General features: G+C 41.6%; 1 protein-coding gene across 2 annotated transcripts in view; it reads left to right on the top strand.

The window, feature by feature from the left end:
• The window catches only part of LOC141220338 (arf-GAP with SH3 domain, ANK repeat and PH domain-containing protein 3-like), a 127,056-nt gene extending 118,026 nt beyond the window's left edge, over nucleotides 1-9,030 (top strand). The window contains exons 22-24 of one of the 2 annotated variants that reach the window (XM_073666280.1): nucleotides 7,416-7,605; nucleotides 8,448-8,622; nucleotides 8,705-9,030. In XM_073666280.1, coding sequence (XP_073522381.1) covers nucleotides 7,416-7,605; nucleotides 8,448-8,622; nucleotides 8,705-8,795 — 456 coding nt within the window. In that variant the 3' untranslated portion in view covers nucleotides 8,796-9,030. Of the gene's footprint in view, nucleotides 1-7,415; nucleotides 7,606-8,447; nucleotides 8,623-8,704 lie in introns of those variants that run through there. The other variant, XR_012288658.1, reaches the window with a different exon arrangement.
• The last annotated feature ends 5,989 nt before the right edge of the window (nucleotides 9,031-15,019 follow it).

Raw genomic sequence — 15,019 nt, forward strand, 5'->3', positions numbered from 1 at the left:
CCAACAAGACAATGACCAATAAGCACACAGCTAAAATAACAAAGGAGTGGCTTCAGAACAACTCTGTGACTATTCTTGACTGGCCCAGCCAGAGCCCTGACCTAAACCAAATTGAGCAACTCTGGAGAGACCTGAAAATGACTGTCCACCAACGTTCACCATCCAACCTGACGGAACTGCAAGGAAGAATGGCAGAGGATCCCCAAAACCAGGTGTGAAAAACTTGGTGCATCATTCCCAAGAAGACTCATGGCTCTACTAGGTCAAAAGGATGTTTCTACTCAATACTGAGCAAAGGGTCTGAATACTTACTGAATACATGTGATATTTCAGTTTTTATTTTTTAATAAATTTGCAAAAATTTCTACATTTCTGTTTTTTTCAGTCAAGATGGGGTGCAGAGTTTACTTTAATGAGAAAAAAAATGAACTTTTTAGAATTTACCAAATGGCTGCAATGAAATAAAAAGTGAAAAATTTAAAGGGGTCTGAATACTTTCTGTACCCACTGTATATTTAAAAAAGGTAAGAAGGTGGATCCAGGTAACTACCGTCCAGTAAGTCTGACATCGGTAGCATGCAAAGAATTTGAGGGCATCATAAGAGATGACCTGCAGAGATATATTGCAGAGAATATTATAATAAATGATAATAAGCACAGATTCATGAAAAATAGGTTGTGTCTAACCAACATGTTGGGTTTCTATGAGGAGGTAAGTGCAAATTTGGATGTTGGTAATGCAGCTAATGTTATTTATCTGAACCTTGCAAAGGCATTTGATACTGTACCACATAACAGCCTTATACTGAAGCTACAGAAGCAAGGACTTGGGGGAACTATATGCAGATGGGTAAGGAATTGGTTAAATGATAGGAAACAAAGAGTTGTCATTAATGGTAGGTTCTCTAAATGGGACTTAGTCAGCCGTGGGGTGCCGCAGGGATCTGTGCTAGGACCAATTCTTTTTAATCTCTTTATTAATGACCTTGGGGATGGGATTGAGAGTTAAGTGTCAGTCTCTGCTGACGACACCAAACTATGTAGGATATTAAAAACTGATCTTGACATTATGATATTGCAGAACGATCTGGATAAGATGACTGAATGGGCAAACACTTGGTAGATGAGTTTTAATGTAGATAAATGTAGAGTAATGCACCTAGGATGGAGTAATCCTATTGCTGCATATACATTAAATGGGATCATACTCGGGACTACAGAACAAGAGAAGGACTTGGATATTCGGGTCACAAGTACATTTTAAAAAGGATATTCAGAAGCTAAAGTCACTTCAAAGGCGGGCAACTAGATTATTACAAGGGATGGAAGGCCTCTCATATGAGAGGTTGAATAAGTTGAGCTTGTTTAGCTTAGAAAAAGTATCGCCTCAGAGGAGATCTCATTTGTATGTATAAATATATGTGTGGTCAGTACAAAGGACTAACACATGACTTATTTCTTCCAAAGATCATACTAAGGACCAGGGGTCACTCATTACGGGTAGAAGAAAGATGATTCCGGCACCTAAACAGGGAAGGTTCCTAAGGCTATGTGCGCACTGTGCGTATTTGAAGCAGAAATTTCCTGAGAGTTTCTGCATCTCCTTGGCAGGAAAAACGCATGCGTTTTTTGGTGCGTTTTTGATGCATTTTTTACATGCTTTTTTTAAGCGTTTTTGTACATCAATAAATGCTTTTTGGAGCTAAATAAAGTTATTTGGTGGGACATTGCTTAAACCTTGGATTACCATCAGAACTGGGGTGAGTATATAGGTTAAAGAATGTCTGTTGTATTTCAAATAAACTGTATACTCTGTGTCTGTGTGTTTATTTAACTCTTTACTTAAAGTAGGTTTGGTCATGAAAAGGTCTGATTGACACCTTGTCATCACCAAACAAAAGAGCTGGGTGTCAGCTAGTCCCATTCACCCAATCTTCATTAGCATTTCTATTCATGTAATTTATGCGGCTGCTGTGAGCTGGTATTTTTAGCCTGGGAAGGTGTCATTTGCAAACATTTTTCCCTGGCCATAATTAACATCTCAAAGCTGGTTCATTCCCCATGAACAGCAACAAGCAGCGCTTTGGATGCAGAATATTTTTTTTGCGTCCAAAACGCTGTGTTCTAATGCCGCACTTTTGTTGTTGGTACATGGGAATCCACAGCATATAATGACACTTCAATCAGTCAAAATCTGAAGCAGAGACTAGCATGTCCGCTACAGAAATTGACATGCTGTGGGTGAGTTTGGGTACATGGCCACGGTCATGAGCTGCTGCAGGTTTGACGCTGCGTGTTTATACAGCATCAAACCCCCAGCGTCCAGATGTTACAGCATAGTGGATGAGATCTCTTGAAATCCCATGTCCACTATGCGTGCATCAGAGGGTGTGAATCACCCATGGACACTGACATATGGCGTGTCTTTCAGGACCGCAGCATGGCAAATTCTCTTGCTGAGTTGCTAGTCTCTGCAAGAGAATTTTGGCCATTAGAATGTATTGAATGCGATAAATCCACATGGTTCAGTGAACACATGTGAATTTACCTGCATTCAATAGAATGCAACATTTTGGATGCCGCAAAAAATGTGTCCAAAGCGCTTCTACGTCCAGATCGTGGGCACAGAGCCTAAAATGTAAAAAAAAAAATGGCGTGGGCTCCCGCATCAGTTTTATAACCAGCAGAGGGAAAGCCGACCGCTGGGGGCTGATATTACTAGCCGGGGAAGGGGCCATTAGCCAACAATGTTCCCTGGGTATTAATATCAGCCCATAGCTGCTGGTTTAGCCTTTACTGGCTAGATTACAGGGGGACCAGAGAAAAAAATTGACGTGAGGTTCCCCTATAAAATCTAACCTGCAAAGTCTAAACTAGACAGCTGCTTGCTGATATTAATAGCCAGGGAAGGGGCCATGGATAGTAGCCCCCTCTGCGGCTATTAATATCACCCCTGAGAAGTCCCAGAAATGGCGCATCCATAAGATGTGCCAAATCTGGCGCTTAGCCTCCGCTGTTCCCACTGCCCTGTAGCGGTGGCGAGTGGGGTAATGGGGTTGGGGTTCACGTCAGCCTTATATTGGCAGCTGACGTGAAGCCCAGGTTAGTAATGGAGGGCGTCTTATAAGACGCCCCCATTACTAACCGCGTAGTAAAATGGTCGTCACTTTTTCAGTAAAAGACACAGCCAGAATAAAGTATATTAATAAAATAAAAAACACACGGTTCTACAATTTTTTTATTATCTCCCACGACGATCCGTGTCACTTCTACAGCGGTGACATCAGCCTTCAATGATGTCACTGCTGTAGAAGACAGCATTGCATACTGACAGGAGTGTAAAATCATCCCTATCAGTATACATGCTGCAGGAGGTCAGTGGGGTTGATCAGCTGAAGATCAGCTGATAAGCCCCGGCGAGCTTACGATCAACTGATGGTCACGTGACCATCAGATGATCGCTGACGTCACCGATCAGCTGAGCGGTCACGTGACCATCAGCTGATCGCTGACGTCACAGAGCAGCTGAGCGGTCTCGTGACCATCAGCTGATCAATGACGTCACAGCTCAGCTGAGTGGTCTCGTGACCATCAGCTGATCGCTGATGTCACCGATCAGCTGATGGTCACGAGACCGCTCAGCTGATCTGTGACATCAGCGCAGGTCCTGGAAGAACAGTATACTGCGGGGTGCGAGCCCTCGCCCCGCAGTATACCCCCGGCCGCCGGGAGAAGATTGCCGCTGGGGGCCTCCGGACAGGTGAGTATAGAGGTTTATTTTTTAATTTTATGCTTTTTTTTTCTTTTTGCAGCGCGTGGTAGCTGGCTTGGCTGGGAAGACTACTGCTCCTCCCATCCACGCTGTTATCAGCGGGAGCGGCGGTCAGGATGAGAGGAGCAGTAGTCCTCCTCTCCAACCCGGGTACCACCCGCACCGCGTTACTGAAGTGAATTTGCGGCCATTGACTTTAATTGAAATGCAGCAAATCCACATATACCTGCTGGTTTGCTGCGTTTCAATGGACCACAATCGGCGCAAATTCACTGTTGGATCACGGTAGAAATGGTCCTGCTGCGTTTTTTAACACAATGCGAATCCGGAGTGGAAATTTCCGCATCATGGCAGACCTATTAACAAGCGTTTTCGCAGCGTTTCCGCAGCGGGGAAACCGTCTCAAAAACGCATCGTGTGAGCTTAACCTTACAGTCAGAGCAGTCAGACAATGGAATGCCCTACCACAAGAGCTAGTAATGGCAGACACTACAACAGCTTTCAAAAAAGGGTTGGAAGATTTCCTCGATACACATAACATTGTGGGTTACAGTTAAATTACACAAAATGTACAATTGGGGGAGGAAGGTTGAATTTAATGGACCTAGGTCTTTATTCAACCTACTTTACTATGTTACTACTATGTTATTATAGCAAATCTTTATTGGAAAATGCAGCAAAAAATTAAAAACATTTAAAAAGGTTAATAAATTACATAATTGACAATAGCCTATAATAAGGCTAAACCCTGCCTAGCAAGCAACAATGTACATGAACCGTCTACAATAAATAGCAGCAAAAAATGGGCATAAATATGAAGTATTTGCATGTGTGGTCAATACAAAATAATCCTATATATATATTATACCGTATATTTCCGACCATAAGATGCACTTTTTCCGAGGAAAATCGGGGTGCGTCTTATGCTCTGAACATAGCTTACCGGATAGTTGCGGTGGTGGTGGAGCGGGATCGCAGGGCCCTCCTTTCCCTCCTTCCTTCAGGAACGCGGTGGCGGCAGCAGAAGAAGAGGTGAGATGCTGCGGGGCTGGTGTCTGGCTGTCGAGCGCCGTGCGCTCTGCTTTCCGGCTACCGCGGCCATCTTTTTCAAGCCGTGATCTATCCTGTAGATCACAGCTTCAAGAAGATGGCCGCGGCCACCGGAAAGCAGCTCACGGCCCGACACCGGCCCCGGCCAGGCACAGGCACCGGCCCCAGCCAGGCACAGGTACCAGCCCCAGCCAGGCACAGGCATCGGGCAGACACTGGCCCTGCAGCATTTCACCTCTTCTGCTGCAGCTGCCGGGTTCCTAAGGGAGGGAACGGTGGGCTGTGTGATCTTGCTCCACCACCACCGCAACTCCCTGCTGCTGGAGCACTGCCTTCTTGCATCCAGGGTCCGCAGCATTCCTCCTCTTGCGTCAGCTTCCTGAAGGACACTACCTCCTGTGACCCTCGCTCCACCGCCCCCCAGGTAAGATACCGTACCTATTCAGACTATAAGATGGACCCCCATCTTATAGAAAATATTTTTTTCCTATTTTCCACCTCAAAATTTGTTGTGCATCTTATATACCGCATTTTTCAGACTATATCTATATCAAATCTCAGCGTGCACAATAGCAGATATCAGAAAAAAAGCACAGTGTCTATAGGCACAATTGATTATATGCACCAATATGCAAAATATATACCGTAAAAAGCAATGAAGTATTGCGACAAATTCCATATCCAAAAGGCTCACTACACAATAAACGGAATAAAATAACCTGTATTATATAAGAATATTGTAATTCACAATCATGGTAGCTATATGTATACTATTAGGAAATACAACGGGTGAGATGTGCTCTAAACATATATTTATATGTACATACACTCTCACGGGTATCATGCACTTATATATTGACAGCACCAAGAAACACTAATACACCAGCGACAAAAGGATTTAGGTGATAGGTATGAAACGTGTGCTATATAAAGAATGTTATCAGCACACAATCCATTCAAATCTGTGTCGGGCTAAATACAGCTGGGAAACCCTGAATGAAGCATGGTAAGCTAATAGGGGTAGGGAGCAATGCCTACAAACCTGTAACCTGCTAGATACAGCACAAAATCCTGGAAAACAACATGGTAAGCAAAGCTAGACGGGGAAAGGGGTTGTTCCCACTGTGGCTTCCTCAGGGGCCAATGTTACTTGTACATGTGTCACTATACTGCTACTTGCAACTTATTTTTTGTGTTTGTTACAGGCCATATGCAAACTTCTTAGCAGCATCTCTTTCACTCTGGTACAGTCTCCATGTCTCTCACAGCGCAGTAGCACATACACTTACAGTACTTGACCCAGGCCCTCCTCAAAGTCACATCTTCTGGGAGTAAAGCCCTCCGCTTTGTCTGGCAATAAGCACACGCTTGTGGCATACTCTTTCAGTTACCACGTATACATTCCTGACACTCGTACACCAGTCTACAGCTGTTTTTAGTGTTGCAATCTTCTTCACACTCAGGAATCAGCACTCAGACATATCTGATGTGACAGTCAACAATGTCAAGAATAAGCCAATATGCTGCCTTCTAGTGTGTCAGATATCTGCTTTTATGACAGTTATTCCTCACCCTGTAATGGTAACCATCATACTCTCAGTAATGCTGGTACTATATGCTGGTTGGCTGGTCTCCTCCACCTGAAACAGGTTGAAACACAGTGCAACTAGCTCAGCTAATGAGAGGCCCTGTAGACCTCACCACTCAATGGAATCCTGCATTATTAGACCTAGGGCATTTCTCATATATCATGCATTGACTTACATATCATCAATCACATCACTTTTGTGGTGTTTCACAAATATATTGTACATATGTCACACATCAGATAAAACATTCCCATAGCATATAAGAACCCTTACTGTACATACCACTAACTAGTAATAGCACATTGTTGGCAATATTCAGCAGACCCATATAACATCATATTTGAGTAAGGAGGCGTCACACACATTTGATGCTTGAATGATGGTTAGGTGATTATTTTTTTTTAAATGGAGAGAAAGCCATACAAAAAAACTATGATCTGTTGATCATGGCTTGTGTTAGTAATAAAAATTTATGAAAAGACTTCCATAAATCCTAACATCCTTAGAATCTTGATAATTGTTAGCTTGATTGATAGCTACGTCATGTATGTGGTTACTGTTTTATGTTTTTCTGTGTAATAATGGAAATGAATGTTTGCTGCTAATGTCTGCATGGTTCAAGGCTTTCGAAGCGCTGAGAAAATAATCACATTGTCCTTTGTGAACATTTTCATGGTATTTAAAAAAACTGTTTGTGTATATTATGCTAAAATCATTGCCATTATTTAATTTTAAAGCAAAGTCTGAAACATCCCGTTAGAAGATGGTACAGTAGCACCTCTGTTTTTATCATGCATAGAACTGAGTACTTCCGGTGGCAGTGGTATGAGAATGATGGTCAATTTTTGTGACAGTGGTGGTATTAATAAGTGACATTTAAATTAGAGCAATTCTGTGTAGTCAAGTGGGAATGGCACCACCTGCAATGTTTGTGTTTCTTTTTGTACTGAATTATGAGGATGCTAAAGTAGTGGAGTAATCTATTCTCTGCTGTTTTCTTGTAGCTGAGCCCATTATCCCAGAATCCAGTTTTGCCTTCAACAGTGAGATCATACCAGAGACAAACTTCGATGGGAGTGGACATCAGTAACAGAACTTATGAGACCTTTGTTATTCCCTCCAAACCACAACCCCCTCAAAGATCCTGGAGTGAGGAGATGCCACCACCACCACTACCTGCCAAAACACATCGTAGTGCGTACCTTTTATTATTATAAGGTTTTATAGCGGACACTAGGATTCAAAAAATGCCCCTAAAATTTAGATAGCCGTAGCCAAGCGCTTCTTTGGCTGACTGCTATCTCTCCCGAATTCTCCATACAGATTTCAATTGAGAGAGGGGAAAAAACTACTGCTGACACCTATGAGTTTAAACTGCCTGAACCTTATCTGCCATGACATAATCTCTCAGGGAAAGTTGAAGGCCCCCATATAGGTTGCTAGCTGAACTTGCCGATATGAGTGGGTTTTAGTCTACTTTAATGCAGTTTGTATGGAGAGTTTTCTACCCTATAGCCATTAGATTGGTGATAAATTCTGTTGAAATCAGCAGAAGGAAGTCTAAGTTCCAGTTTTTTACTAGTGAAGTTGTGATATGATTACATTTAAGAACAAGAGGAGTCAAGCAGAAGTAAAGCCGTAAAAGGGAAGCATAGACAGTGCAGCGAAGATCAATGGGTGGTATAGCACATAAACGGAATATATAAAGGAAAGGATTTATATGAATTTTGACATTTTTTTCTTATGCTAAAAATACATTTTTCAAAGAGTCATTTTAGAAAAAAAAATTGCTGTTCCCCAGTAAAATTAGCTATTTTCTGGCATTCAGAGTGAACCGCTTCCTCAACACACTGATCAGCTGTTTTCAGGGTCACCTACCAGCACAATCATTAAGCAGGGCTTGCATATTAACTAAATGTTAGTGGAAATCCTAATGAATTGTATAATTATTATATGTAATTTTATAATTATTGCATACTGGTTCTGCATCCCCATTTTCTCATGACTTTTGCCATGTCATTTTTCACCCTATAAAGAAGTTCATGAGTTTTCTATGCACACACCTGTCATTTTGGACCGCCCTCTGAGTATTTCCTCTTGTTCTCCTACTGGAGAGGATTGGGAAGAAGTTTCAGAAGTTGGATTGCAGCGTAGGTCATCTGAGCCTGCACGATATACAGCTGAACATTCTCATAGCCAAACGCGTAATAGGTAAGACTGTTACCATCAAAATTGTTGTTATAGTTATAGGATGATTTCATTGGTATTTGATTTCACTGTTTTTTGTTTCTAGTTTAAGCATGGATGGAGTCAAGTCGTACCGAAGAGTGAAATGTTCTCAGAATTTGGAAAGTTCCTCACAAGCAAGACCTCCATTACCATAGACATAATTTTCTTTCAGTATCTGGGACATTGCACAGATGTGATTGGTATGGGGATGTAAAATGGAGTGTTGGAATGGAATGGATGTAAAAGAACCCCCTATTCAGTTCTACATCTGTACAGTATAAAAACTGACAAAAAGCTATTTTATGCTAGTTGATATTCCCATTCGTGCATTTGTAGAATATGGACAAAAATGATACTCATTTGGTACTCATAAAAATAAATTTGGATAAAGGAATTGTGAGTATCTCAAAGCATCTGATATATGCATTTTTTTGCTGTAATCTTTTTTATATCTCCTGCATGTTGCTTTTACCACATTATATGAATATTTTTTATGAGTTCAGTTGCAGCTTCTTAGGATAGCCTTCATGAAGATATCAGCTTATCATTACCACGGAGAACACTATGCTCGAGTGGAGAATAAGATATGTATACCTGGGGAAAATTATTATTATCCTTTTTTATATGCTGCAACCATTTCTCAGACATTGGAAAATAGACACTTTCTTAAAAAGCATATTCAAATTTAAGACACCTAAATGGATAAAAAGAGTATATACACTCCTAATCCGTACAAGATGTTTCATACAGACTAACAAGCTTACAAAATAGCATACTGGCTGTTTTGATTTTTTTTTTTATTCTTACTTTTTATCTTGGCTGTGGATTTAAAGTACCAACTGATATCTGTCTACATGCAGTATACATATATGTACTTTATGGACACAGACTCTGATTTGTGCGGACAGTGCTCTCATTGAATTAAATGTTACAATCCTAAATATGTGGATGATGACTTAAAACACAATTTCTTATGATAAGATGGACTATTGTGAACCTAGAGCTGAAATGTGAAAAAATTGTCAGCTGTAAAGAGGTATTTCAATATGGCACATGCGGCTCATGTTTCAACTGTTGTAGAACAAAATTGTGTCTTAAGCAAATCAGTTTAGGTAAAGTGGAGCCTTCACCTAAATCAAAAAACTCAGTTTTGTAACCAGCTATTATTTTGAGAGATTTTAAGTCGTCCCCATCACATCATGAGATCTCTAAAATAATTCTAATATTTCTGAAAAGGGTAATGTGGAATGTTGATTTGATGGAACTCTTTTCTTATGAGTATTTTGTAAGCCTAAAAATTATTTTAACTTTCAGCTCCCTGTGCATTTGTTGTCCAACAATGGCTCAACTGTCCCCAATCAGCTGAAATCTTGTCAAAGAAGGATTGGATTTTTTATGCAAAAGATCTTTTGTTCCCTGGAGATAAGTGGAAACATATGTGTTTAGTAGTTAATTATCCTATTTTCCTCACAGCAATATACTAGCATGCTTAAATGTGGAGAGTGATTGGGGATGATGACTATTGACCAAACACTATTTAAGGTCTGTAATTTTACTTCTTAAAGGGGTTGTCTCACAAACAAAAGTTAATTTTAATCAATAGTTCTTGAAATGATAATAAGTTCCACAATTGGATGTATTTAAATAAAATGTTCCTGCGCTGAGATAATCTTATAAATGTGCCCCTGCTATGTACTGTGTAATGGCTGTGTGACTGTGCAGGAACATGGTCTGATCGTACCACATCTCCTGGGCAGGGGGGGGGGGGCGCAAAAGCGTATACAGACATTACAGTAGGGGATTGCAGCTGATTCTTTCTTTGAAGTGAAACATTGTTTAAAAGCAGGCAGTGATATGTTTTACCTGAAAAAAAGAATTAGCTGTGATCCTGTGCTGTAATATCTGTATAATCTTTTGCTTCCTCCCCTGGCCAGGAGATGTGGTATGATCAGACCATGTTCCTGTACGATCAGACACAGCCATTACACAGTATACAGCAGGGGCACATATATAAGATTATATCAGCACAGGAACATTTTATTTAAACACAACCAATTGTGGAAGTTATTATTATTCCAAGATCTATTGATTAAAATTAACTTTCGTTCGTGTGAAAACCCCTTTAAGACGCTCTTATGAATTTTTTGTGACCGAAAGGAAATTGAAGCAGGTCATACAAATTAGTAAGCTCTCAGACTATTGTTTGGCAGACTGTTATCTCTCTTGACTCCTCTATACAATGGAACACGTGACTCGCACTAGCGTTCCTGTGCCCTCTAATTGCCATTGCGAAAAGATCTGGAAGTGGCTTAACTCCCCACCAAACAAAAAGATTTTCTGAAAGAATTCTAACCACAAGCTTTATGTCACCTGACAAAATCTGTCATGGGCCAGTCAGGAGGCCCCCATACACACTTGATTATTGTCAACTGAATTTGATGATTTTGGCTCGACTGGGCAATCATCAAATCTATATTGGGCAACCCGATGCTCCATCAAAACATGATGTCAAGATAAAGGGCTCGGTGTGTTTTGAATTTTAATGCCTTATCCATTTGTTTCTGAGGGAGATAAGCCCTGATGGCAGCTTTGTCTCCAACTGAATATATATACAGTGGAGAAAATAAGTATTTGATAGACTGCCGATTTTGAAAGTTTTCCTACCTACAAAGAATGGAGAGATCTGTAAGTTTTATTGTAGGTACACTTCAACTGTGAGACACAGAATCTAAAAATAAAAACCAGAAAATCACATTGTATGATTTTTTAAATAATTAAATTGCATTTTATTGCATGAAATAAATATTTGATCACCTACCAGCCAGCAAGGATTCTGGCTCTCACAGACCTGTTAGCTTTTTCTTTAAGAAGCCCTCCTACTCTGCACGTATTACCTGTATTAATTGCACCTGTTTGAACTCATTACCTGTGTAAAAGACACCTGTCCACTCACTCAATCAATCACACTCCAACCTCTCCACCATGGCCAAGACCAAAGAGCTGTCTAAGGATACCAGGGACAAAATTGTAGACCTACACAAGGCTGGAATAGGCAAGCAGCTTGGTGAGAAGGCAACAACTGTTGGGATAATTATTAGAAAATGGAAGAAACACAAGATGACTGTCAATCTTCCTTGGTCTGGGGCTCGATGCAAGATCTCGCCTCATGGGGTAAGGGTGATTCTGAGAAAAGTCAGGAATCAGTCCAGAACTACATGGGAGGACCTTGTCAATGACCTGAAGAAAGCTGGGACCACAGTCTAAAATATTACCATTAGCAACACACTATGCTGTCATGGATTAAAATCCTGCAGGGCACGCAAGGTCTCCCTACTTACACCAGCACATGTCCAGGCCTATTTAATGTTCACCAATGGCCATCTGAATGATCCAGAGGAGGCATGGGAGAAGGTCATGTTATGGATGAGTATAACCCCAAGAACAGTCCCAACTGTGAAGCATGGTGGGGGAAGCATCATACTTTGGGGGTGCTTTTCTGCAAAGGGGACAGGATGACTTCACTGTATTGAAGGGAGGATGGATAGGGTCATGTATCACAAGATTTTGGCCAACAACCTCCTTCCCTCAGTAAGAGCATTGAAGATGGGTCGTATCTATGTCTTCCACCATGACAATGACCCGAAACACACAGCCAGGACAACTAAGGAGTGGCTCCGTAAGAAGCATTTCAAGGTCCTGGAGTGGCCTTGCCAGTCTCTAGACCTGAACCCAATAGAAAATCTTTGGAGGGAGCTGAAACTCAATGTTGCCCAGCGACAGCCCCAAAATCTGAAAGTTCTGGAGAAGATCTGTATGGAGGAGCTGGCCACACTCCCTGCTGCAATGTGTGTAAACTTGGTCAAGAACTACAAGAAAAGTCTGACCTCTGTAATTGCAAACAAAGGTTTCAATACCAAATATTAAGTTCTGTTTTTTTATTGTATCAAATACTTATTTCATGCAATAAAATGCAAATTGATTATGTAAAACTCATACAATGTGATTTTCTGCATTTTTTTTAAGATTCTGCCTCTCACAGTTGAAGTAATTGAATATGATAAAAATTACAGACCTCTCCACTCTTTGTAGGTGGGAAACTTGCAAAATCTGCAATGAATCGAATACTTATTTTCCCCACTGTAGATGTTTGGGGAATGTATGTATGTGTGTGTGTATGTATATATATATATACACTGGTCAAAAAAATAAAGGGAACACTCAAATAACACATCCTAGATCTGAATGAATGAAATATTCTCATTGAATACTTTGTTCTGTACAAAGTTGAATGTGCTGACAACAAAATCACACAAAAATCATCAATGGAAATCAAATTTATTAACCAATGGAGGCGTGGATTTGGAGTCACCCCCGAAATTAAAGTGGAAAAACACACTACAAGCTGATGCAACTTTTATGTAATGTCCTTACAACAAGTCAAAATGAGGCTCAGTATTGTGTGTGGCCTCCACATGCCTGTATGATCTCCCTACAACGCCTGAGCATGCTCCTGATGAGGTTGCAGATGGTCTCCTGTGGTATCTCCTTCCAGACCTGGACTAAAGCATCCGCCAACTCCTGTACAGTCTGTGGTGCAACATGACTTTGGTGGATGGAGCGAGACATGATGTCCCAGTTTTGTGCTCAATCGGATTCAGGTCTGTGGAATGGACAGGCCAGTCCATAGCTTCAATGCCTTCATCTTGCAGGAACTGCTGACACCATCCAGCCACATGAGGTCTGGCATTGTCCTGCATTAGGAGGAACCCAGGGCCAACCGCACCAGCATATAGTCTCACAAGGGGTCTGAGGATCTCATCTCGGTACCTAATGGCAGTCAGGCTACCTCTGGCGAGCACATGGAGGGCTGTGCGGTCCTGCAAAGAAATGCCACCCCACACCATTACTGACCCACTGTCAAACCGGTCATGCTGAAGGATGTTGCAGGCAGCAGATCGCTCTCCACGGCGTCTCCAGACTCTGTCACGTTTGTCACATGTGCTCAGTGTGAACCTGCTTTCATCTGTGAAGAGCACAGGGTGCCAGTGGCAACTTTGCCAATCCTGGTGTTCAGTGGCAAATGCCAAGCATCCTGCACGGTGTTGGGCTGTGAGCACAACCCCCATCTGTGGACGTCGGGCCCTTATACCACCCTCATGGAGTCAGTTTCTAACCGTTTGTGCAGACACATGCACATTTGTGGCCTGCTGGAGGTCATTTTGCAGGGCTCTGGCAGTGCTCCTCCTTGCACAAAGGCGGAGGCAGCAGTCCTGCTGCTGGGTTGTTGCCCTCCTACGCCCCCTCCACGTCTCCTGGTGTACTGGCCTGTCTCCTGGTAGCGCCTCCAGCCTCTGAACACTACGCTGACAGACACAGCAAACCTTCTTGCCACAGCTCGCATTGATGTGCCATCCTGGATGAGCTGCACTACCTGAGCAACTTCTGTGGGTTGTAGAGTCCGTCTCATGCTACCACGAGTGTGAAAGCACAACCAACATTCAAAAGTGACCAAAACATCAGCCAGAAAGCATTGGTACTGAGATGTGGTCAGTGGTCCCCACCTGCAGAATCACTCCTTTATTGAGGGTGTCTTGATAATTGCCAATAATTTCCATCTATTGTCTATTCCATTTGCACAACAGCATGTGAAATTGATTGTTGATCAGTGTTGCTGGACAGTCTGATTTCACAGAAGTTTGATTTACTTGGAGTTATATTCTGTTGTTTAAGTGTTCCCTTTATTTTTTTGAGCAGTGTATATCTGTATACTGTATATGTTTGTATTTATATATATATATATATATATATATATTAATACCTGTTCATGCAGTGGTTTTCTTTGTTCCTATTGGAATGTACATATTGTAGATTCTAACTGAAGATGCTTTACATTTCCTTGACATTCCCTCAATCAGCTTAATCAGGTAGTGAGCTTGAATGGCTTTCCAACAACTTTGAAGTAGTTCCAAGAGGTGCTGAGCACATGTCTACATTGCCTTCAATCTGTGATTCAACTCAATCTCAAACAATCTCAGTTGGATTGAGGTTGGGTGATTGTGGAGGCCATGTCATCTGATGCAGCACTTCATCCCTCTCTTTCTTAGTCACATAATCCTTATATAGCCAGGAGATGTGTTTGGGTCATTGTTCTCTTGTATCACAAATGCTGGTCCCTGTAAGTGCAAACCAGATAGAACGGCATATTGTTGCAAAATGCTGTGGTAGCCATGCTGGGTAAGTGTGCCTTGAATTTGGCATAAATCACCAACAGTGTAACCAGCAGAACACCCTAACACCATCACATCTCCCCCTCCTATACTTAACCCCTTCACGGTCTTTGACGTATAGATGTGTCAAAGGTCATATCCCTGCCTTTCAT

This window comes from Phyllobates terribilis, unplaced genomic scaffold (genome assembly GCF_046119375.1).
Source record: "Phyllobates terribilis strain yellow unplaced genomic scaffold, ASM4611937v1 Scaffold_2__4_contigs__length_985480577, whole genome shotgun sequence".
NCBI classification, from domain to species: Eukaryota; Metazoa; Chordata; class Amphibia; order Anura; family Dendrobatidae; genus Phyllobates; species Phyllobates terribilis.